This window comes from Sander vitreus, chromosome 20, assembly GCF_031162955.1.
Source record: "Sander vitreus isolate 19-12246 chromosome 20, sanVit1, whole genome shotgun sequence".
In the NCBI taxonomy this organism is placed as follows: domain Eukaryota; kingdom Metazoa; phylum Chordata; class Actinopteri; order Perciformes; family Percidae; genus Sander; species Sander vitreus.
The window spans coordinates 10,746,730-10,771,558 of NC_135874.1; the positions used below are offsets into that span (position 1 = coordinate 10,746,730).

The following is a 24,829-nucleotide window of genomic DNA, read 5'->3' on the forward strand; positions in this document are numbered from 1 at the left end:
CTATGATATTTTAAAGATTTACTTTGCTGTGTCAAATGAATAACAAGGCTATAGTCAAACAAAATTCCACAAAAACAGCTGTTTAGTTACACAGCAGTGATGGATTTCTGCTGTCAATTTGCCCCTGTTGCTGCATGTTCTTTAACGAAATTTGGCAGTCACTGACACAGTGCTTATTGTTTTAAAGTGCAGAGTCCACAATACAATGGTGGCAAGATTATTTATTTCAAAACCAGAGGTGTACAAGTAACAGACAGAGACAATAAATAATGCAGAGACCAAAAACATGTTCTGTATATCTACTGAATTAGGGCAAACAAAGTGATGCAAAAACGAGTTTTTGCTCACTTTTCCACCTGTGAAAAGCAATTTAAATACACACAGAAATTGTGTATTGTTCTGGAATGCACACAGAGAGAAGTTTGACACCAGAGCTGCAGATTTCACTGGAAAGAATCATAGAATTATATAATCTTAAGGACACATAAGACTGGCTGAAATGTTAAGCAAAAATAATACAGTGAAATTAACACGTTTGGTCTCGTAAACAACAGGTTATTCCCACATACACATTATGTGGGGGACAAACACAAAACACTTCCTTCATTCGCGTCATGTAAGGGGAAGTTTGTTTGGCTGCTGAAGCGAAAAGACAAGAATTCCTACACAGCCTGCTGCCATACAATAATGCAACATATATTTTAAAATCTTGCCAGTATAATAAGCAGTCAGCGGAACAAAGACTGCAGTTGGAGAGGAAGTCAGCCTCCTTTCAACTACAAGAAGCTGAACTAAAAGTCACTTTAAGCCGATCTAGAAATCATTGGCTGAAGCTGAAATGCGATGAATGCACTTAATATTAGTGCAGATGCCATACAAGTTTGGGTGGAAGAGTCCATGATGCACTAAGTTAGTGTGTAGAAAGCATGAAGACATTCCCTTACATTATAAGAATATTACTAAACATGAAAAGGCAAGAACAGGTGTTATAGTACATCTAAGTTTCCTTGAGAAGAGGAGAGCAGTATCGTTATATTCACCTTGTAAAAAAGGTCAGTGGACTCCCAGAAAAAATTCTGAGATGCTTCTGTCCACGATGTCTAACTATTATCATTCTTACAATTATTATGTCACTATTTGTTACCAACTGTGAGCCTCACACATTTTTTCTACAAGCCATAAATCTGAAATAACTTTGACCCCGGATAAAAAAAAAAATAAAATACACACATTTCCAAAATATCAAAAGTAATATAAAATGAAACAAAAAAGAGATAAGTAAACAAGCAATTTATATTTACACTACATACAAGTTACACAACACGACTCATCTCGTTCATCCATGTCATTTTTAACTCCTCCGTCATCTCAGCGCCCCCTCCCACCTCCAAAAACATCCTTGGATTTGATAGTCAGTAAGCTGTCAGAGAAGCAGCCGTCCCCGTTGGTATGAAGATTGGAAGTCAAGAAGTCAGTCGATGAGCTTTGTATTGTTACAGCCACAGCATGAGAGAGAGAATAGGTGAAGTCTGGCTCCCTCTGTAGGAAAACCGGTGAAATGACATCAGATGAGGGCAGCGGCGCTCAGAGATTATCCCCCGGCTGGTACTGAGGCTCAGTGGCAGTGAAGTAGTCCTCCAAAAAGGCCTGCAGGTACTCGAAGGTGGGCCTCTCCTCTGGGTCTTTCTTCCAGCATTGCACCATCAGCTCGTGCAGGGAAGAGGGGCAGTCCTGCGGGCACGGCATCCGGTAGCCCCGCTCCACCTGCTCCAGCACCTCGCGGTTGTTCATGCCTGGAGAGAGGAAAACAGAGAAATGAAAGCAAATGTTGCTGAAAACTCACACTCAAGTTGTATTATGTTTCTGCATTCACAGAAACAATGTCAAAACATTCAACAGCGGAAAGAATGACTGAATGCATGTAACCAAAACAATTCCAGCTCAAATATAGAGTAAATGCAGAATGTAGACTAAAAAATGCTGTTGAAATCTCTAAAAGCTAGTAAGTGGACCTTTGAGCTGAGATTATTCTAGTAGTATACTGTGTATACTAGAATGGACTCAAAAATTACACTAATTAGAATTAAGTAGAGCTGACTAACACTGGGAGAAAGATATCAATATTAATATTTCAGAGTTTAAAAGCCCTGCTGGCAATATGGTGATATAAGTGTTTTTTACATAAGCACATACTGTAAACAAAAAATTCTCAGTGACTCCCCTGACTCCACCTGCCATCAGTGCATATATATATATATATATATATATATATATATATATATATAGTATTTTTTTTTTTATTGTCAGTTGTTTTCTAGAGCATTTAACTGCACGTTGTACTGTGTATGACTGTGTATGTGACAAAAAAAAAACAGGATTTGATTTGAGTTTTGTGTTGTTTCTTTTGTCAGAGCTTGTTTAAGAGTTAGAGTTTGGTAAAATTTCCCAGCCTCGCTCCACCCGACGTCCACCTAACGAGAGGTTTAATCATCCAGAGAATTTGAAAAGCGCGTGGGTGTGCAGGGCCAGATGTTAGGTGCTTGAAACAGTAGAAGTATATGAAAAAACTACTCACATACAGCAACAACTGTACTAATAGTTATTTTCCACCCATGTTATTAGGTTTCTAATAATTTAATTAGATTAAGAAATTTAGCTTATTTTTCTTTTCGGTTATTCTATAACTCATTAAAATGCCTAAGATATAATGTCAAAAATGTGTATAGCAGATAAACAACAACAAATTCATTTCACATATTCACACAATCTTCTGTGAACGTTGCTCTGCATAATGCATAATGTAATGTACATTATGCAACATGCTGCTCTTTTTTAGCATACAGAACCATGGCTTGTATCTCAGCAGACTCAAACGCTCTCACACACTGCATTAATCAAATACGCATAAGCAATCATATGGAGTTGAAAAGAGATTACATAATCCACAGAGCGGCACACTCCCACCTGGATAGGGCACTCTGCCCTTAGTCACCAGCTCTGTCAGCAGGATGCCAAACGACCACACGTCCGACTTGATGGTGAATTTCCCGTAGAGAGCAGCCTCAGGAGCAGTCCACTTTATTGGAAACTTTGCACCTAAAAGAAATTCAGATTTGTGTTTTTTAATTTTCAAGACCTTCTCAAACTCCTGCAACATTTTTGTTATTTCACTGTTGCAATTCCAGCAGAAATACAGAGAGAAATAAAGCAACAACTTTTACCAAAACCTAAGGAGTAAGTAGGTCAGTCTCCTGTGAGAATATTTTCCTTCATCTGTGATGTCATTAGTGCAGGGACATGAGGACGTGATAACATCCCACCAGGGAAAAAAATGGAACAATTCCATTATCTCTCTCTGTCTCAGTTTACACATGGCCCAAGATAAACAAGTAAATATTTAAAATTGCAAACAAATGAGTGACGGAACATGTTGACAGAGTGACTAATGGAGTCAGCAAGTCCTCCGGGTGTAGTTCAATTCTGCCAAAATAATCAGGGGAAAACGTTTGAGTGTTCAGGGGTAGTGCCACTTATTCCTCATCATTCCAATGAGATACACAGTAACAGATGGGTTATATGGGTATAGCAGTCTGTCTTAAATCCTGCACTGTGCCCTTGTATAAGTGTGATATGCTGTTGCTTTGCTACAACCACATGTGCGTCTGTTTTCCACTCGTATCACCAAGACAAATTCCTGGAAAAGTAGTGTGTGTGTGTCTGCGTGTAAAATGCATCTTGGAATCAACTAAATGGAATAAGTAATCTGCCAGCGCGCCAACTTTTTCCTCTGACGTTTAGGTTTTCAGAAGATGCTGTGGTTGGGGACGAATAGAATGCTACAGAACAGATAAACAAGTCACAAATTGATCTCTATTACAACTAATTCCTTGTACAACATACATTTCCAGACGGCGACCAATAGATTAAATGTGTTCTCCTTAAAATGGTGGCTGCAGCTGTTTGGAAGTTCAAACTTAGCCTAGTTATAGAAACAAGTGCTTACTGAGGGAACATTTACACATCACAGAATTAAAATACAAATTTGAAACGCTACACTACTAGCTCTTAAGTAGAGATTAGTTGTTACTAAATATTGAACTTTAATTTAACACCAGGTTCTAAATTAAGCTACTGGCAGGACTAATGTTTGCTGTTAACTTGCTAATATATAAGTAAAAGATGTTATACGTAATATGGTCAACACATTTGACTGAACACTTGATTAGTTTAACAGAATCAGACTAAATGTCCAAATAACATCAGTTATGTGCACTGGCATCAGCCTACATTTGTTTACATTTCGGCACCAATAAAAGCCGAAATAGCTATTAGCTGTTCTTGTTTGAAATGTACCCATGGTTGTACAGACAACTATCACTGGATTACTTTAATACTGAAGAAAACTCCAAAGTTCTGGAGTTATATGGAGCATCTTTATCCTATGATTTCTAAGCTAATTTAAGGACTTTTATTCACAATGGACATCAGGGATAATGATATCTTCAGGAAGTTTAAGTCACACTGAATCTAAAAACATGTGCGTTATGTCTGTGTTTTCAGACTTAGACTGTAAGAAGGAGTTGGAATTTGATGCAAATTGCGTATATTAATTGCCTCCATGAGCTGTTTACCACTGCCTGTGGTCTGAACGGTCCAGTATGAATACTGCTCTCCCTGAGACACATATTTATACATGAATGCATGTATAAATAACAAAAAAAGTCAAACCTACATTTACAAAGAGTTGGCAGTTAACTACAATATATTGTTTGGCCTTCTAAAACTTTTATTGTTGGAAGCTATGTTACCGCTTATGATGCTACAATGACTTCCTGTTTACATAGTTGATTGCATTTGATTGGGCCGTGCTCAGATGTTTCCTAGCAACTGATTTACACAGTATTTAAGTCTTTACAAGCTAAAACATTCCTTACGTTTTAATGGTGCAACCCAATTTATTAAAAGACTAGTCTGAAACTGGCAAGTAGCTGTTTAGGAAGAACTTAGGAAGGCTTTATTAAAAAGCTGGTGCAACGCATCCCAGTAGTCCTACCTTGTCTTGCTGTGTATTCATTGTCCTCAATGAGTCTGGCCAGACCAAAGTCAGCGATCTTACACACCAGACTTTCTCCGACTAGGATGTTGGCAGAGCGCAGGTCTCTGTGGATGTAGTTCATCCTCTCAATATATGCCATGCCTGCTGCCACCTGGGAAATGGAGTTATTTTTTTCCAGTGAACATCATATCACTGAACAATTTCAGGGTGATTGAATCTGTGCTAAGCACGATTTGTACGTACTGTAGATTTATAGCCAATTTCTGAGTCTTAAAAAAATGGGGCTGCAATAGAGGATAATCTTTTAACTGAAAACCTATAGATTTGCCTTATTTGCTAAATAAACTCCAGTGTCAGGTATGATTACTTATCGACTCACAGGAAGTGATGAATTATAGCTTCAGAATAGAATAACTGCAGCAACTGAGTGCTCCGTAACAGTAACAGTAATGCTGAATTACTAACTTTAGATATGTATATATAAAGTTATCACACACCAGCCAGACTGGTAGGTAACACTGTGCTAAGTTCAAACTTTTGAAATACTGCCATTTAGGCCTGCTAAAATGAGAGGCTGCCTAATGAAACTGTAAACACTGGCATAACATCACCATGGAAATGGCCGTAAATGTGCAACACAGAGCGTAAATGAATACATTGGTAACAGCTGGAGATGATTTAAGTGAATAAAGCTCTGGTAACAAATCCACAGTGTCCAGCATCAAGATTTCAAATAATTTTCAGCAGCGTACCTGAGCTGCCATGTCCACTAGATTTGGCAGCTTGAGGCCTCGTCCTTCTCCATCTTTAAGGAAGTCAAGCAAACTACCTAAAAAACAGACAAAAAGGAGTTAGGATCTGTTGTCTCGTATTGTCTTCAGCTGCCAGATCTTAACTCAGATTTGGATCAAAACTGAAGTAAGACATTGCATCTAATGTGACATCAACTCCGGGATTCCCGCCACACGTTACACTTGGTTCAGACTGTCTGTTATTGCTGTGGTAACTGATGAGCTCTGTCTTTTTTTTTTAACAAAATTACTCCCGTACAACCACGAGTATTTGTTACCGTATCGTAATGGGGATATGCTATGAACTAGGACATATACTGTACGGTCCATGCAGATGCATAAATTATGTACACACTATGTAGGTGTGTGCACAAATGCATGCATGTAATATTCATAGTGTCTTTTTAAGTGTCAGTTTAAAATAGTATCTACCTTTGCACATGTACTCAGTGACGATATAGATGGGTTCTTCGGACACCACGGCATAGAGCTGCACCAGCTTGTCGTGTCGGAGCTTCTTCATGATCTGAGCCTCCTCCAGGAAGGACTCGGGGGACATGGTGCCGGGCTTCAGAGTCTTGACTGCCACCTTGGTGGTGCCATTCCACGTGCCTGACAATACAAAATAAGGGGGCTGTTCAAGGCTACTGCTCGGACTGGTACTTCAAAAGGATTTTATTTTCAATGGGAGTTATTCACCATTTAAAAAATGTGACACATATTCTGACAAAATGGTATGGAAGGACATAAAAGTACACGAAAGTAATGTGTGACTGAAACCTACTGAAATTACCATTAAGATTTACCTTGAGATTGTATTCCCCCAAGTTTAAAAAAGTGTAGAGCAAGTACACAACTTTGTAAGGCAAAGTGTTGTGCAACAGCAGGAGGATAAAAAAAAATACAATTAAAATCTATAAAAATAACATAATAACATAGAAATGAAGACTGGCTATGATTCCAGTTTATCCAACTTTTTTTAACAACATTTTACAGTCATATGCCAAAAAAAATCTACATGAGTAGTAATGAAAATAGATAAATAGATGTACATCTAACGTGCTGGACTAGTTTTCTTGACTTAAATGTATCTTTAAGCAAGACTAGGATTTACTTAATCCATGTTTGTGGTACTAACATGTTCAGACACACATGGAGCATTTTACTACGCAATGTGGGACAAATTAAGCTTTACTGAACCCATCTGAACAAAAACAGCACGTGACTGGATTGAGTTTAGATAAGCCATGTCACAGAAACCCAATGAGACAAAAGTAATGTCATAAATAATCATATACACCAAGTTTTAACTGGTCTAAAGACCTATACAGATCATGAATCCAAGCAGAAATCTTGGACAGTTCAAAAATCCTATTCCAGTCCAAATGGACACTGAGATTCAACAGAGATCATAATTCCTGAATGATATCACTGAAAGCAATCACTCCTCCCTGTGGGTAACATTAGCTGGGTGTTAGTTTTAAATGATCCAACACAAGTAGTACGTTTCCCAAAACTGCTTACAGCTGTCCAAATCTTAATTTCTGCCTAAAAAGGATGCCAAAAAGATACACACCCATCCAGACCTCTCCAAACTGGCCGTTGCCGAGGCGTTTGATTAGCTGCAGCGACTCCCGCGGGATCTCCCACACGTCTTTGGTTTTGACGGACAGGTCAGTCAGACGAGGCATGCCTTTGTGGCATGGTATGATCAGTCGGCAGCACAGCCCTGCAGCCCTGGCTGGATCAACCATGCAGTTTGAATTTTAAATGATGTTAATGCAGTAGAAAACCACATGACATTGTAAGTTTAAGGGAGGGAAAGCAGACACAGATACATCATGACAGGAAGCTTTTGTACTTCCCCCATAACTGTATCAGAATCTCACCCGAGTAGTGCTGCACTAGCTGCTGGAGTGTCTCAAACTGGGCCCTGGTGGTGATGTAGTAGCCCCCACTGTCCAGCTTACGAATCTTATAGTGTTTGACGTGGTCTCCCTTGACATCATCCCAGTCCTGGATGGAGAGAGAGTAGGCCCCTGGAACAGAGACAACACAACGATTAAGAAAGAAACTGATGGATTAAAGTAGACTTACCAGAGCAAAGTCTCTGGTAAGTTTAAATGGGTGTATATGAAGCACATTGTGCAAAAGATTTCGGGCAATGAATATGGAGCAACTGCACAGCTAATGACATGATATAAAACTGAATTTAAGCTGCGATGTTGGTCTAATTTTCCTGTGTTTGTCTATAAATAAACTGCTTCTACTGCTATCTTGCACAGTTAAGTAAAGCTGTCCTAAATCTTTATTTATTCACAAACACTTCTGTCTGTTTCCTAAACTTTAAAAGCATTCAACATGTCAGCATGTTAGTTGCAGCTCTGTCAGAGTACCTTTGGTTGTTTCACTCTCACGGATGAGGAAAGTGCCTCTGGCGTTGCCGTTGGAGAGCAGTTGCCTCTCGGCGTCCTTTCGGCCTAATTTACCAAAATACCAGCTGCAGAAAAAAAAGAAGGAATCAAACTATGGGGGGTAATATTTGGTTTAAACATTTTTTTAAATATTGTTGTATCTGTACGTGCCGCTATGCCTCAGTTAACAAAAGGTGATGAGATGAGCTCTCAAATATTTATGATATGCTCTCTGCTGATGCAGCTGCTGTGTGTGCTCATATAAAAAGTTTTACTCACTCCTCAGCTTGGATTGAGTCCACCGGAGCAACGTAATTGCTGGGAATGTAACCAGTTCCACCTGTAGTGAGAGAACGAGCCTCCCACCAGTCGCCCTCGCTGAGGAGAGAAGGATAGAGAGAGATGGGAGGATGGAGGCAGGTTGGAATAAACAGATCAACCATTTACACATTATGCAGACAGGCACAAATAAACACTCAGTAGTGGATCAGATTTACTGACTGTCTTGTATCTGAAAGCTGGGTAGAGAGCACATAAAAACAAGATACAAAACAAATTGCTTTTCTAGTGTGTGGTCCCCTGAAGCTTCTCCAACTGAAATCACATGTAGTCATCCCTTATGTTAGTCAAAAATGTATTGTTAGTTGTTTTTTATTGTTAAAAAAGGGAAGGAAAACGGTTGCTCGGGTTAAGAATGGGATATAGTTTGGTTCAGATGGATGTAAGGGGAAACACACATCAGCATGAATATCTTTAACACAACACAACAGATGCCCATCTAGGAACCTGAAGCTTAAAAGCAGTTTCCACAAATATGCCTCCAACCTGTTTTATCCTCTTTTAAAAATATACAATTTACTTTACAATAGCTGCAGAACCATTGCAGTTTATACTTACAAAAAAAGTGCAGAGAATTCCAATTTCAGTTTGACTTAGGATAGGATCAATACCAATGGTCTAAAACATGCACTTCATTCATGACACACCACATACTGTATGTATGGTGTAAAAGCAGAGCAATCCTGTTACTATTTCTACATCACAATTCTAACAATGACATGTTATTTCTTACGATGACAACTGTCAGAAAGCTATCATTAAAACATGAAAAATCTGTCGGGCTTTCCATGCAACATAACCCTCATAAGCCGGGTCAGGTCTACAACAGAGAGAGAGGAGAGACCCGTTTCCTCTGTCTGTGCCTGTGAAACAACATTTCAGTCAAAATGCAGCATTCAGACATTCCTGACAGACAAAAAAAGAAAAAGAAAGTGGGGAAAACACACCCACCACCCTTCATGCTGTCATGCAGATGTTTCCACACTTACGTGCTGTTGAGGATCTGGAACCTCTCCCCCTTTCTGAAGCTGAGGTCATCCTCGGTCCTGGCTTCGTAATCGTAAAGAGCCACAAACAGAGTCACCCCTGCAGGGAAACAAAAAGGGACGAGTGGTGGTTAGAGTTAGTAGAGGTGAATTGTATGGATGGAAGTATTATGTTGGGATTTCCACTGTGGTTTTATTGTTGGGTTTGTTCATCTGTCTCACACATGGGCTGCTTGTTATGTAATATCAATAAGAAGCACTGCCCCTCCTCTTTTTAACTTGAATTTATTTTAGTTTCTAAACATGTACATTATATACAAGATACAATTCAGAAAGAGAAATCTTCCAGTCTTATTTTCAAACTAATTCACTTAACGTCCTACAGAACATGCCTAAAAAAGGCTTAATAACATATATTTCATGACTTATATCTGTGACATTGTACATTATTATTTCACATTATTTAGTTGGTGAGTAAGGCATTTTGGGGCTTTTTTCCCCCCTCCTGTGCATTACATGACATGCTTATTGTTATTTTTTATGCTATTTGTTCGATTTTAAAGCGGCACTCATCAATATTTTTATATCAACAATGCATAGAGCCTGAAACTTATGTTTTAGCTTTACTCTCACCACTCTTGCAAGCATTGTTTTCAGTTGCAGCAAGCAACTGTTTTCAACGAAAAAGCTCTGATAAACCCTCTGTACGCTACCTGCTCAACACCAAATTGCAGACAAACACAGTTAGCGACTAGCTGGTTAACATACTGGAGCATTTAGCATCTAAAGAGACTGATATCACTCTTCTTTTAGGTAAAAGAAGAGCAAATGTTAAATGTTGTCATGTGGCCTTTATCTGCTGGATGTGTAAATTAGCAACTGTTAGCTAAGACGTTCACCGTAACAAGTTAATAAGCTAATAAAATGCCAATGGTAAACATCAAACAAAAAAATGTAATTATTACAGACATGCAAATAAATAAAGAACTCCTTGTTTTGCAGAGAAAAAAAAAACAGAAGTCTGACTTTAAGCCTCATCAGACAGAGCATCCTCTAGGAACAGTTAATGCTGCCAAGGTCTAGATTAGGAAGGCCAATCAAATTTATCTGATGTGATTTGGAACGGCCCTGGAGTCCCTGTATCTCTTAATAAGCCTGGAATTGTAAAATGATTTCATTTTCTGATTTGATCTGAATCATTCCTGGACAGTCAGAGCTACACTGTTGCAATAAAGCCCTGCGTGTTTCCCAGTCAATGTAGTGGCCTCCGAAACACACCTTACACTGACCAAAACGGCTCACTGTCTTCACAGGATGGGTCGAATGAGGTTTCTGTTCTACTCTGTCCTAGTTGACAGTTGTTTGGAGGATGTGTTGTTTTCCTTCTCTTCAGAATCTCAGATGTGAATGTTGTGTAGTGCTGCCCTCCTTGAGTAATTTCTTATTCATACAAGCTGGTGGTGCTAATTCCACAGATGCATAGTGTTTATCTGTGCTAGGGAGAAAAAAAAGCTCTAAGTAGTGAACATCAAAGCAAAACATGCTGTTAATTTATGCATTGCACATCATATGTATCTTTAAAATCCTGAGTGAGAGACCGTAAAGTCCATTTCGCCACTAATCAGCACAATTTCTGATCTTTCTGGTTGTGAAATGTGCTTCACAGAACAACAGCGATAATTTAGGTCAATTTCTGTTAACTCTCAGCCAATGGACATTCATCTTCTGCAGACACATTCATTTATCACAAGCCCACAGTATCAGCACACATATTTACTTGGAATACAGGAGGAAAAAAGTTTAAAAATAATCTTAGATCTGAAATTCCAACCTTGTTGAACCTTATTTGAGAGTGAAAACTTCCTACTAGTCATGTATGTAATGCTGGTCAGTTAACATCGCAGACATTAGCCTTTGTTATTGAATATTGGAGGAGGGCCAGACAGTGAGTGGTCTTCGGAGAAGTTTACAGCTTTACTACTTAGACTGACATTTTATTTCCCTTTTAATTGCTCTGTTTGAAATTTGACCCCCATTTAATCACAGCAACATATTTCAGAATTACACGGTCACCCTGTCTTAAAGGAACAGTTCAACATTTTGGGAGTAACGCTTATTTGCTTTCTTGCAGAGATTCAGAGTAGAAGTTCAATACCCGTCTAATGTGTGTAAGATAAATATGCAGCTACAGCTAGCAAATTAATTTGTATTATAAGTGGAGAGTTTTAGTGTTAAACTACATTGTGGTCTAAACACATTGACAGACTATTTTAAATTGTGGCCATAATGCTAAACACGTATAGGTATAGTTTGACATGGGAAAAAAGTATCCCAAAATATATAAAAAAAATAAAAAAAAACCTGAACCAGCCAAATCTTATAGTTAATAAACTGCTGCCTTACACACAGACTTATTTAAAAGAGTTCCTTCAACCTCACCTGTTCCGCCCCGAGACCGAAGTGTCCCAGACTGCGAGGACGAGTGGACTCCTCCGAACACGGTCACCCCCTGTGTGGCGCCGCTGTGGAAGTTGTTGTAGTTGGGGATAGTGGTGACCCCAAAGCTAGGGTAGTGCTGTGGCGTGGGGTCGGACCCATAGCGGTACCCCGAGTTGTGTGAGAGGCTGGTCTCCCGGTCATCAGTGAGTTTTGCTGCTTCTTTATCCTTACATTGGACACAGCCCATTCTCTACTTTCTGTGGGTGGAGGGAGAAAGAGACAGAGAGAAAATGAGTACGCGAGTGAAATAATAGCCGTCTCCGTTGGGGAAATTACGATTCAATATTTCATTATTTCAGAGCTTCCTCTGAGAGTTACAGAGAGCCTTGTGAAAAATATTTCAATTAGGCTGAAATGAAACACGGTACTCTAAACTCCATTACTAATTATAGGAACATAATGTGAAAGAGCTGCAGTGTATGAACAATTTCACTGTTCTGTATGTGTACAAATACAGATGCTTTATGCTGAGGATATCCATCTTAATTAATGCTACACTATAAAAGAATTTAACAGCACTACTCATCATGGTTTACTTTTCCACCTTATTGCACGACCACACTTGTAAGAAGAATTTACACCCAGCCACTGCATTTACAAGTTGGTATGCACTTTATTTTTGTTTTCTTTACAAGGAGCCGCACACCCATCTATAGATTCAGTTAAAATGCACAGAGGCCCTTAACAGCAAACCACTCCCTGGCTGTACACGCAGAGTACTCTGAGTCTCATGAGGGGGACTGACCTCACTAAAGTAAAGCTATACCAGATTCTGTAATGAGTGAGGCAATCTTCTTTGCCAATTAAAACGAGCCTTAACGTCTTTAAAGACCCAGTTTACTAATGCACATTTGGGCTCACCGTGCACCCCTTTAAGCCCTGCAAGCTCATGAAGGCTAGGAAGAGCCCGCTGACAGCACTGTTGTCTTTCATCAGCACTGGTGTCCAGCTGACTTCGGAGACGGCTAATTGGAAACACACTTGTTTACAGTCACTGTGGATGGAGAGAGTGGGTGCTAAGAGCAAAAGCCAGTGCTGCAGGAGACGGAGGAGGAGGGGAAACCATTGCACCACTCTTCACCTCGGCTAAAAGATTCCGATCCACATTAACAGTAGGCCTACAGTTGGTTCACTCACAGGTTCTTTTCGGTCAGGAGTAATTTATAAACCAAGAAAAATGATCATAATCTTGTGAAAAATGTTTTTGCCATTGATATAGACAAATCATTAGGTCATGGTAAGAGAAAATACCCCATATGTAGGCCTAATATAAAAATAACATCACACAGAGAGTTAAGATGATTTTGGAGGTAACCGTTTCAACCGGAAGATATTTTTGAAGTCTCATCACTTTATTTAGAGGTTAAACAATTAGTCAGTCAATTGATAGAAGAACACAATTGTTTTGATCAACATTTTTTTTTTGCTTCTTAAATGTGAACATTTGCTGGTTTTCTTAGTCTTCTATGATAGTGACCTAAATATTTATCGGTTTTGGACTATTGGTCGGACAAAACAAGACATTTCTAGATATTACATCAGCTATTTATAGGTACACAAGGTGTTTACATCAGGCATCTGTATGGGCACCTACTGCCCATATATGAGGTCCTTGCAGATAGTTGTTGATCCTGTCATACAGCTCTTGTCACATGATGTTATTAAAGTTACCTTAGTTCATATAACAAGTGTGTAAATAACAGTCACCATGGGCTCTGGGAACTTGTGATGGGCATTGTTTGCTATTTGCTGATATTTTATAGACTGTGACAGTGTAGCAAACCAAGAAAATAATCTAAAAATGATCTTTTCTTGGGAAACTAGTTTGCAGCCATGAATAAGCTGGAATCGGAAGCATGTCCTGATGACACCAGAGTTTAATGGTTACAAGGAAAGCTGTGCAGTGCAAAGAGATGTGTCTCTTGCTGCACACTTTCATGTCACTGTTCATAGCCATATTTATTCTGCTCTTATAACACTGCAATATATTTCTTGTCCTGCCTATGTACCATCTGCACTTTTCTGCTTTTTTTGCACTTCTGGTTGGACGCAAACTGCATTTCGTTGTCTTTGTACTTGTACACTGCACAATGACAAAGTTGAATCTAATCTAAAAAAAAAAAAACTGTGCACTGCAACAGGGTACAGCCAACATACAGTATGTAGTTAAAGACTTAAATCTTGCATCACTATTTCACTTTTTTAAAACCATCTAATATTTAAAGAGTGGAAAATTAAAATTGTTTTCATAAAAATGTAACATGTCAGAAAGTCTGTGATGCTTTGTTATTATCTGTGGACTTGATGCTTGTGGCTGCAGCAATAAGAAATAACTACTTTGTGATGCAGACAAGTATACAGTAGCTATATCTCTTTTTTACCTGCTGCTCACAGGTACATGGAAGTATAAAATACACATGCCTACCAAATGCAGAATGCACCTATTGTGCACATCATTTTCAGTGTCTCCAGTCCTATATTTTCTCCACACTACTTTAAAGAACAGAAGAACAAAAGCACTCCCAAGAGGAGAACACTCTGATTCATTACTGCCAATAAAAACCCATAAAAATACCCAGAAGAAGAAACAAGCCAGCAGTAGCATTACAGCTTAAGATTATGAAATTCTTCCTGCCCTTAAAGTAAAAAAGACCAGGGATCTACCATAGCTTTAACATATATGTAACCATTCTGCTGCACAGAAACTATCCATAGCCATCTTATATTGTTCACATAGGCCTATATGTTCCCTTTGAAATGTTGCAGCGTTTGTTAGTAAACATTCACACATGAATCATATCTGTGTGCACTGTGGTGTGATTTAAGATGCCGGATGATAAAAATCCCCCATCTTTTGACATAAGAAATATATATATTTTTTATATTCATCAAGTGTATGAGCGCATTCGACAGCAGATGTAGGCTATATCACATTTTCTCAATTATATAATAAAGAGCAAGAGTTGTTTTTCAGATCCGAAGGACGACTACTCTGTTTTAAATGACATGCATATATGGATCATATCAAAATGTCAATAAAAAGCTGTGCAACGCACTGATTTTAGTTGCGTTTAAGGGACACACACATACTAGACTGCTGCACGGCTGGCTTGCGGCACAAATTCCCCTCCCCCCCAAAAAGCAGATGATGGCATCGCAGCCGTGGGTGTGGGGGGGTTGTTCCTTTCAGTGGCACGGCCTGCGAATCGCATGACCACCTCAGCCTGCGTAAACTCATCACGCTATTACAGAAATGATTATAAAAATAAAAAGGCAGAGACGTGGAAAAGTGGGAGGACTGGCCTTTCACACGAACCAGACAGAGCCATCATATTAAAACTCGTCATCTTGATTAGATCAAGATGCAGTCTGAAATCAGACTTTGGTGTCTGGCCAAATCTGTTGAATTATAGTAGGCCTAGTCGTTAAATCTGCTGCGAGATTGCTGAAATGAAACCGCCAACATTGTCTAAACACAACGTGAAAGGGTTAGTTATACTACACTAGTCACAGCTGCTGGGCTCAACTGGAAATTAATTTCCCCATACGGCTGCTTTTATTTTGAAGCGGTAACGTTACGGGCGCACGTGTTAATTATATAACAAGAGAGCTAAGCCATGATGAGAGCCTACTCGGCCATTTATACAATATAGTAAATTACAAAACTTTTCCCGGTTGAGATTTCGAGCACCTAAACCATATCAGTCTAGGTTTACAGCACTTTAAAAAAAATGCAGCTAAGCAGAACACAGAAGATACCTTTATGCTGCAATTTGCAACTTCATGAACAGCCGGCCATTTCGGATGTGTAGATCCAGCAGTATGTAAGGGATTCACTCTTTTGGGAAATTGTAAGAAAGGAGCTTCAGCTAGACCACGTTTTTAATAGTAAAGAAATTTAGCAAAAATACCACACATGTATATAACGTTATATAAATAAGGTTATGAAGGAAACCCTTAAACCTGCTGGACAAAAGGTCTACAGCGATGGTGGCTGTTCAATGAAAAGCCACGTGGAGAGGAGCCGTTGTTCTGGTCTTATTAGCCTAGCTAGTAATCAGATTACATAGATGCCTTTTAGTTAAAACCGACCTTTGATGAATAAATATGATGCCCAATCAAGCAAGGTAGAGACTTTAACTGCAATTTGTAACATGGTTTATTAAGAAATGACAAACTCATGAGTACATTTTTCGATGAGAAGATTCTTGACTTACAACAGAACTACAAAAACGTATTGGTCAGCAATAACACGGACATTTTTCTTCAGGAGCGCATCTTTGAAATCAGCCAGTCAATGGATGATGTTGAATCAGAGAAGGTTTACTAGTCGTGTTGATCGCGGTATCCTCCAGAGCGCTCGCCATATCCTCCGCTTGAGTATGATCCGCGACTCCTGTAGCCGCCTCCGCCACCACGGCCGCCGCCGCCGCCGCCATATCTCCCCTCGTTACTGGAGCTTCTGTCGCCGTAGCTTCTGTCGCTCCTGTCTCCATATCCTCCTCCGCCACCGTATCCTCCGCCTCCTCGGTCACGGCCGCCGAATCCACCACCGCCTCGTCCTCCTCGGCCCGATCCGAAGCCTCCTCCTCTGGAGCGCCCGCCGCCCTTTCCTGCTTCATCGACGCGAATAGTCCGACCATCTAGAGTCTTGCCGTTCATGCCCTCCATCGCATCTTTGGCATCTTCTGAATTATCGAATGTCACAAAGCCAAAACCGCGGGATCTCCCCGTCTCTCGGTCTAGGATCACATCTACTTTCTCGATGTTGCCATATTTGCCGAAGGCCTCAGCCAGAGAGTCCTCGTTGGTGTCGTAGCTCAGTCCACCGATGAACAATTTACCATCTTCCGACATTTTTAGTGTAGCTTTTCACAAGCAGGAGTCGAGAAGCTGATGAGAGGAGCTGCAGGTCGAATGAGAGAAAGGAAAAGGAGCGCTTCGCTTCTTCTTTGTGTTTTTTTGGCGGGCTGCAATACCAAATTTAGGTGCACACAGTAGCGCTTAGCTTCCGCATTGTGTTTCCTTCCGCATCGTGTTCCCTTTGCCATCGCTTCTGGGTCGGAAGTGACGTCTGTTACAAATCAGCCAATGACTGCGCTTGTCCCAGAATGCATTGCATCACACACTGCACGCCGTGGATGTATTATAAGACTCAAGCTATTAGTAACTTTGTAGCCAAGGAAAATAGATTTAATACCAGAGCTTTCTCTTGCTCTAAATCCTATCACAGCCTCAGACTGGCAAGCATTGTGGGTGTCAGCATTACAGCATAAAACCAACAGACAAGGTTGAGTTTAAATAATATTTCAACAGCATCATATCCACATAAAGGTTATGTCAGTGATCTCACTGAGGCTCAAACATATCAATATGTGTTATTTATAATTGCACAGGTTTGGTGGGATATTTTCTTGTGGGGTGAGTGCTTACAAAAACCAAGTGTCACACTCAAAAGTTCAGCTTTTTGCAACAAATCATGCCATTTCTAGGCTGATCTATTTCCCTTGACTGTAGTCAGGAAACTGCATAATTTAAACCTCACTGCAGTATAAAGTAAGTAAACGACAATTGTTAAAATACTGGTTATCTGTAATCATGATGTTGTACTGCTAATAGTCGAAAATATGTGTAATAAGTCAGCATATTTCAGAAGTATTTGGGTATTAACCAGCCTATGCTAAGAATTACCAAGTTAGTTTGCTAAGTTAGTACATTCATGACTCTGTTCACTGTGTCTGCAGATGTTGTTGCCTATGTTGATGTGTGATCATCAGACAAAACAGCAAACTATTTGAAACCATTCGTTCAGCAGCTGCAGCCAATGGGAGCTCATATGAGACTGCAGCGCACATATACACATTTGCACTATATTGTATACCATTGACTGTATTCACAGACAATAAATATATGTATACTTTGCAAAAACCTAAATGCCTTTTCTCTTAACATTCAATAAACAAGTCACACACGTAGTCTTCGATAACGGTCACCCGGCTACATGGAGGAAAGCGAAGAAAAGTGATGCGAGGCTCGTCTCTGTGATCTTGGTATGCAGGTAAGAATAACACAGTTGTGTACTTCTTTAACTTCAACAATTATATATTTTTTGATTGTATTGTTATAAAGATGATGTTGTTAATCATTACTTGATCTCTTTATGTGGCTTATTTTTGGTGAAATGACGTCCAGATGTTACGACGATGGCGTGCATTGGGATGGGGAGTTGTATCCAGCCTTTAATGATGAAAGCAACCCTGTGTTGAAGAACAAGAAAGTGAGTAGAGGCAAAATTACATGAAATGTTGGTGTCACAGTTTAAACTGTCATTGTAAATCAGTGTTGGACCACTCTTTGTCAATCCATACATTGTGCTGATTTTGGCTCACTGACCAAGGTCTTTTCTTAAAAGGACAATTCCGGTGCAAAATGAACCTAGGGGTTAATAACATATGTGTACTGAGTCAAACGTTCTCTGGGATCTGTTTTCATGCTAATCAAATGTGTCTCTAGCTTGAAACAAGCTACCGCAAATGCTGTGTTTGAGCTATGTTACTGGTTGCACGGCGTTTGTCGTTCGACTGGTCATGACTGTTATCCAAGATGGCGGCCGCATGTAAACATTAACGCTACTGTCTTTATAATCTATGTTTGTAATAAACTGTCTGTACACTTACAAATTTCTCAATGCTTCGGTTTGCATGTAGGGACCATCATTATGCTACAGTTTAAGTGTGGTGCTATTTTGAGCCTTGTTAGTGGTATCAAATAGTGATTTACCCTGTGCCACGAAAGCTAGCGTTAGCAGCTAACCCCCAGTTTGCAGTAGCTTGTTTCAAGCTAGAGACACATTCGATTAACATGAAAACAGATCCCAGAGAACGTTCAACTCGGTACACATATGTTATTAACCCCTATGTTCAATTTGCGCCGGAATTGTCCTTTAATACATGATTCGAGAGCTAATGCTTGAACCTTTATTCTATTCCACATCTTTTTATAGAAAAATCCACACAATTCCTAGAACTAGAACCTCTGCAAAATGAAATGTTTAGATTTATCACACAACCTAATTTCCTTAATATTTTGCCCTAAAAGAAGCTAGTGTTACTGATAAATGTTTGATAAATTGAATTTACTGGAACATAATGATGGTTGCCCATCATCTTAAATATATTTCAGCACTTTTAAAAAAAAAAAATAAATAAAAAATAAAAAACACAGAAATTGTCTTTATACATAAATTGAAAGATGTCTTTCAGCTTCACAAATGGTGAACTATTGAGCCTCAAGGTCATCCACAACAGGATGTTTAAGAATCTTTGCCTGCATTGGAGAGTCCAAGTGCCAATGTTACACTTGTGGCTAAAAAGAAAAACAAAGCACCTAGCTATTTACAAGCACCAGTCCAAGTACAGGTGATGCAGTGAAACAGAAGAACTATCTACATCAGTACAACCAACAATGTTCACAGAGGCTTAAATAAGGCTAGAAAATGTATATTAATAATAATTTTCCTTTTATCGTCATTATTATGACCTGAAAACAAAAATTTCTAATGGCATCTGAACTTCCACTACGGTGGAGGTTTGTACATTTGTCTGTAATCCCTGGGTCATGTATGTGTTTGCAACAGAATCATTCTTTCAGGGAAAACTGATTTACTCTTCCTAGTTTTCTGGAGGCAAATGCTTATTTCTGGATGTCATATTCTAAAAAGAAGTTTAAAAAAAATAATTTCAATGTAAATAACTGAGGCGTTTTCTAGATGAATAGTCTCGTAATATTCTCTGTGTTTGTCTTTAGGACTCTGCTGTTCCAGTACTGTTGTCCATTACTGTTGGTCCTGCTGTTATGTTAGCCACCGCAAAAATATGCTGGACCGCGCCAGGACCCCAGAGAGCCGGTTTCAAAGGAATGTGTCATTTTAAACTCATCTGTTGTGTCACTATTATATGCTCCACACTAATTGTATACATTACTTTTACATTAATGTATCCATTATTATCTGTATGCTGCTTTTTTTAATTGTACCATTTTATACTAACAGGAACTGATCAAACATGTGCCCTGTTGGATGTCGATTAAACTGTGACTTTACTACTTGTACTACTGACCCACCACGATCATCAAAACACCAAATGAGGGAATACGTTTCGGAATAAAAGGTGTTCACCCTTTCAATAGAGTTTCAGAGACTTAAGCTGTTCTCGAGGCTTGTGGTGGACCAACAAACTATTAAGAGACTTTCCTATATGTTGGTTTTGGTAGTGCTGCTGTTTTATTTCTTACATTTACTTATTTTGTATGAAACACTATAAGATACAAATGATTCCCTTTGCTGCATGGCAAAAAAACATGACATTACAATTAATGAATGCTTTCAAAAAAATAGATCAAGTTTGTCTCCACAAATAATGTATCTATCCAATCTGTAAAGACTTTCAAATGCATTGTATATTGAATACTATTTGACATATCTTGAGGCGGTCTGTCTGCAAAGACAATGAGATGTCTGTCAAAGTAGGGAGTAAAGACTTGAAATATTATTGAGGTAATGAGTGAATACCGGGCTGTGTTTGAGGGTTCACATCAACTTCATAACTTGGGAGTTTTCAAAACATGAATTTGCACCTGGACACCAAAGAATATGAAAAGGTCACCTGAAAATGTCAGCACGGTAACATATTCAACAAGTTGAACCTCAGTCCAGGACAGTCATGTCTGCTGGAGCTTGCTCAGTGTCAGTGAGGGAAGCAGTAGATACTCCTACCCCAGCTCTGCAATTTTCATGTGAAACGTCACCTGAAAAACATTTCCATGGGTTTGACCATGGTTTTAATATGTGACAGAAGGTTGTTGAACATTAAAAATAGGCTACACACACCATCCTTTCTCCTTTGATTGATCTTAATAAGTTGTTCCAAGCAAACTGCAGGAAAATTGGAACTTGATGCGCTGGATTGTTTAACACAGAATGTGATTCTCGTGTTATATTATAAGAATCCAGCTGCTGAGCAAGGTAAGTGAGTTTGGCCAGAATCCAAAATCAGGGCCACACATTATGAAATTATATAGGCCTATAATGGAATTCTGTTTCACCACTTTTGACCCTAAGCTAACTATGTTTTACATAGTAATGTGGTTGTCAAGAGAGACAGAAAAAGGTAGCAATAACACTTCTAAAAGGTTGGTTGATTCAATTGTTGAGGTTTAAAGTAGACTTCTCAGGAGACTACATTATTGCATCGTGTTCTCTTCTTTTTCTTTCACAATCTGTTTAATGTGCTCCATGAAGGCAAACTGACAAAGAAAAAAATGTTGATCATGCAAAGAACATAACAAGCTGCAAGATCAATACACTAAATTAAGGACAGGCATGTCAGGGTCACACAGCGGGATTGATGGATTACACAGAGACGGTCAGGTCTGAGAAACAGACATGTGCTGCCTGAAAAACCGATACATGTGGACTGAAATAATAAAGAGCACTGGTGTTGATTCATTATGGAACTGAAGTAGTCACTTGATTAATCAATTAGCTAATCTACAGAGAACTGAGTAACAATTTGATAACCGATTTATTATTTCAAATAGTTATCCCTCTGATGATCAATAAAGTCTTTAGGAATCAAATCACCCGGTGTCAAGATTAATCAATTAATCTTTTTGCCCATAAAATATAGAAAAATAGTAGTTTGTTTAGTTTTCTTGAAAAATGGTTCAAGATAACGGCTCTTTTCTAGATTAGTCATTCTTTAAACCTTTGATATTTGACTTACAAACGCTGCTCAACTGGGCCTTACATCAGAGAAAGCCTTCATTAATTTAACCCTGATGAACTTTCAAATCTCTCCAGGCTGAATACAACCAATTCAACACAGCCTTGAACAAGAAAATCTGTTTCATTTGAAGTGTTTGGTCCCTTTACATTCAGATCATTGACATGGCACAACAAGGTCAAAGCTCACATACCCGCCTACTGAAGCCACACTCCATACTGGCTTATTCAACTCCGAAACACAACTTTCTGTTCATTCAACAAAGAAATTATGTAAAAGAGGATCATTTTCTGTTGTGTGCCATTTGAATACGTATGAAACTCACTCCTGCGTTTGCTGGATTTGGTACAACACTGACAATCTCCCCCTTATGGCTGCCATTCTCTGAATAGTTACAACATTTGCTTGTGTTGAACAACTGAGTTCATTCAGTGTATCAACAACAAGACAATGGACACATTTTACTCTGCAACAAGATTAACAGCACAATAAAATGCAGTGTTAAGGCTTTCAAAGCATTCTTCTCGTACTGAATGAAAAGAGCTGGTTATAAAAACCCACAGCTGAGCTTCATACACTATGTACAGTACGTGTGGGTTTAAACCTTAACTATGTTTTGGTGTCACAATGTTCACAGTTGAGTATGTTGAGTCACATTGTTAAATCACTGAGCCCATTGTAAATGCCAATTCAGTCAGTGACATTTGTGCCTAGTAGATGAATATTTTCCAAATTGGAGAAAAGGGCAAATTAAAAAAAACAGGAACTTTTTCTCTCTTTTTTTCTTCTTCCACAAACAGGAGCAGATTCTCGCTGCTTCTGCCTGTCAGTTTAAACGGTTCTTTCCAGATCTCGTGCCAGTGGAGGGCAGTGGTCGATGTAAGAATCAACTGGAAATAATGATATGGTGGGTCTACACCAATGGAGGTTGCAGGTTTTCTGGTGGAACTGAATAACACTTGAGTTGATAATACTTGGGCACAAGCTTAAGGTGTAGAACTGCTGTATGTAGAGAAGCAATGATTAGTTGATAATTAGTATCAACAAAAAGTTAACTGGCAACTATTAAAAAAAGTTATTTTTAGTAAAAAATGCCAACAATTTTCTGGGGTCAGTCTCTCCAATGTGAGGACTTGTTGCTTGTCTCTGTTTTATAGCATTAGAAACGTAATATATTTGGGTTTTGGATTGTCGCTCACACAAAACAAGACATTTAATTATGTCAGCTAGGACTCTGGGACACCAGGATGGATATTTGGAACCAAACGATTATGTGATTATCGATTCATCTGTAAAATGTCATAAAATAAAACATGCACATCAAAACTTTCTAGAGCCCAAGGTGATGTCTTCTCTTCTCTTCAAATGAGTTGTTTTGTCTGATCAACAGTCCATGACCTAAAGACATTCACAAACAATAGAATTTTAGCAATTTTGTTTCAAAATGACTTAAATGATTTCTCAATTATCAAAACAGCTGTCCATTTATTTCGTGTTGATCAACTTATTGATTAATCAACTAATCGTTGCAGCTCTAAATGAAAAAAAATCATTCAATGCAGCCCTACTGTGGCTGCGTGTGTGACATTTGTTGACGGAAAGAAAAACAGTCAAACAACTATAGATATGTTGTAAATAAACACATTTAGCTTTCACCAAAGTAATCAATTAACCCCGTACCGGACTAAATATTTCAACTTTGTGATGACACACTAAAATCCTAAAGTCACAAGTATCAGCTTATGTGCCAGTGTGTTTAATAAGCTAAACTGTATGGGCAGAGAGGGCCTGAGGGGGATCTACATGATCCATGAACCATAATATGCAACTCCTTTCATTCAAAATTCATACACATCACGCACGCCAGATATAGTCATTCATGGACCAGGGAAGGGCTGAATACTCAGAGCTCCAGGGTGCAAACCAACACACAACTGCTGCCTAACTTATTGTACATGGATAAAACCGAGGCTCTAGCTGCCAGCTACACACACTGTAGCCCATATCATCCCCGGTGTTTGCCAGCAAGATGGATGGCTGCACCTCCAGAGACATCAGATAACCCGATTAGGACAGCTCTAATTGGATATTTAACAGCGTGGTAATGCAATTAGCTGAAATCATATGACAATTATTTTGGGGTGACTCAATACGAGGCTGTCTGCAGGCCATTGTGGCGTTTGTGTGTGAATTGCCTCAGTGGTCAGCTCTGCTCTGCAGCGCATCCATCCCTGCTGTTGCTGCTGCTGCTGCTGCTGCTGCTGCTGCTGCAACAACACAAGAGCCCCCTCTCCACAATCACAGCACTGCAAACCATCATCCACAATACGAGACCACTACCACCCTCTCCGGTTTTACCCCCTCTAAGGGCAAAGTAACCCGTCAAATTGCCTACACGCACCCACATCTGCAGAAAGACTGGAGGGAATACTGGCTTGATTGCAGCGAGCCACAATGTGTTATTCATCTCCTCTGCTCTCTCTTCCCCGAGATGAATTCATCTCGCAGTCCACAGCGCAAAATAAGGGACCAGGCGGGTGCAGCGATTGAAATGCAACACGGAAAGAGAAGAAAAAAAAAAGCGTGCTTACCGCAGAAAATCAGATTAATCCATCGGAGTTTCCAGAGGGACTTTCGTGCGGGAAATCGCCGATGTTGTTCTACGCTCTGTGAGTGTTTTCTCTTCGCAGTGAGAGAGAGAACAGCGCTGGGATACCCTGCCGTTCAGGAGCTGCTGCTGTGGCCGCCGTACGTACAGATGATGACGATGGCGACCAGAGTCAAGTTCACAACAATAACATATACAGCTCCCTGTTAATCCCGTCACAGTAAAACCGTTTTTCTCATGTCATTTCAAGGTGAAAACAGGAATAAAGAGTTTTCTTTTAAAAAATTAAGCAAAACTGAATGCATTAGATAGTAATTATACTAATACTGTATCAGTAGGATTTTACTGAGCACG

The 24,829-nt window shown here is 39.3% G+C and overlaps 1 protein-coding gene and 1 pseudogene across 2 annotated transcripts; both read right to left on the reverse strand.

Moving 5' to 3' along the window:
• Window positions 1-206: 206 nt before the first annotated feature.
• fyna (FYN proto-oncogene, Src family tyrosine kinase a) lies at window positions 207-24,637 on the reverse strand. 2 transcript variants are annotated; one of them, XM_078277108.1, is made up of 14 exons: window positions 24,459-24,637; window positions 20,749-20,890; window positions 18,235-18,342; window positions 12,026-12,282; window positions 9,590-9,686; window positions 8,541-8,639; window positions 8,244-8,347; window positions 7,737-7,886; window positions 7,424-7,588; window positions 6,280-6,459; window positions 5,809-5,885; window positions 5,054-5,207; window positions 2,965-3,096; window positions 207-1,793 (listed from the first exon to the last, which is right to left on the reverse strand). In XM_078277108.1, exons 4-14 carry the CDS (start codon window positions 12,270-12,272, stop codon window positions 1,585-1,587), a joined length of 1,614 nt encoding a protein of 537 aa, XP_078133234.1. In that variant the 5' UTR covers window positions 12,273-12,282; window positions 18,235-18,342; window positions 20,749-20,890; window positions 24,459-24,637; the 3' UTR covers window positions 207-1,584. The 2 variants fall into 2 exon arrangements, with proteins under 2 accessions (XP_078133234.1, XP_078133235.1); XM_078277109.1 differs by lacking the exons at window positions 18,235-18,342; window positions 20,749-20,890.
• On the reverse strand, window positions 16,227-17,127 carry LOC144534952 (cold-inducible RNA-binding protein B pseudogene; annotated as a pseudogene).
• Window positions 24,638-24,829: the final 192 nt, after the last annotated feature.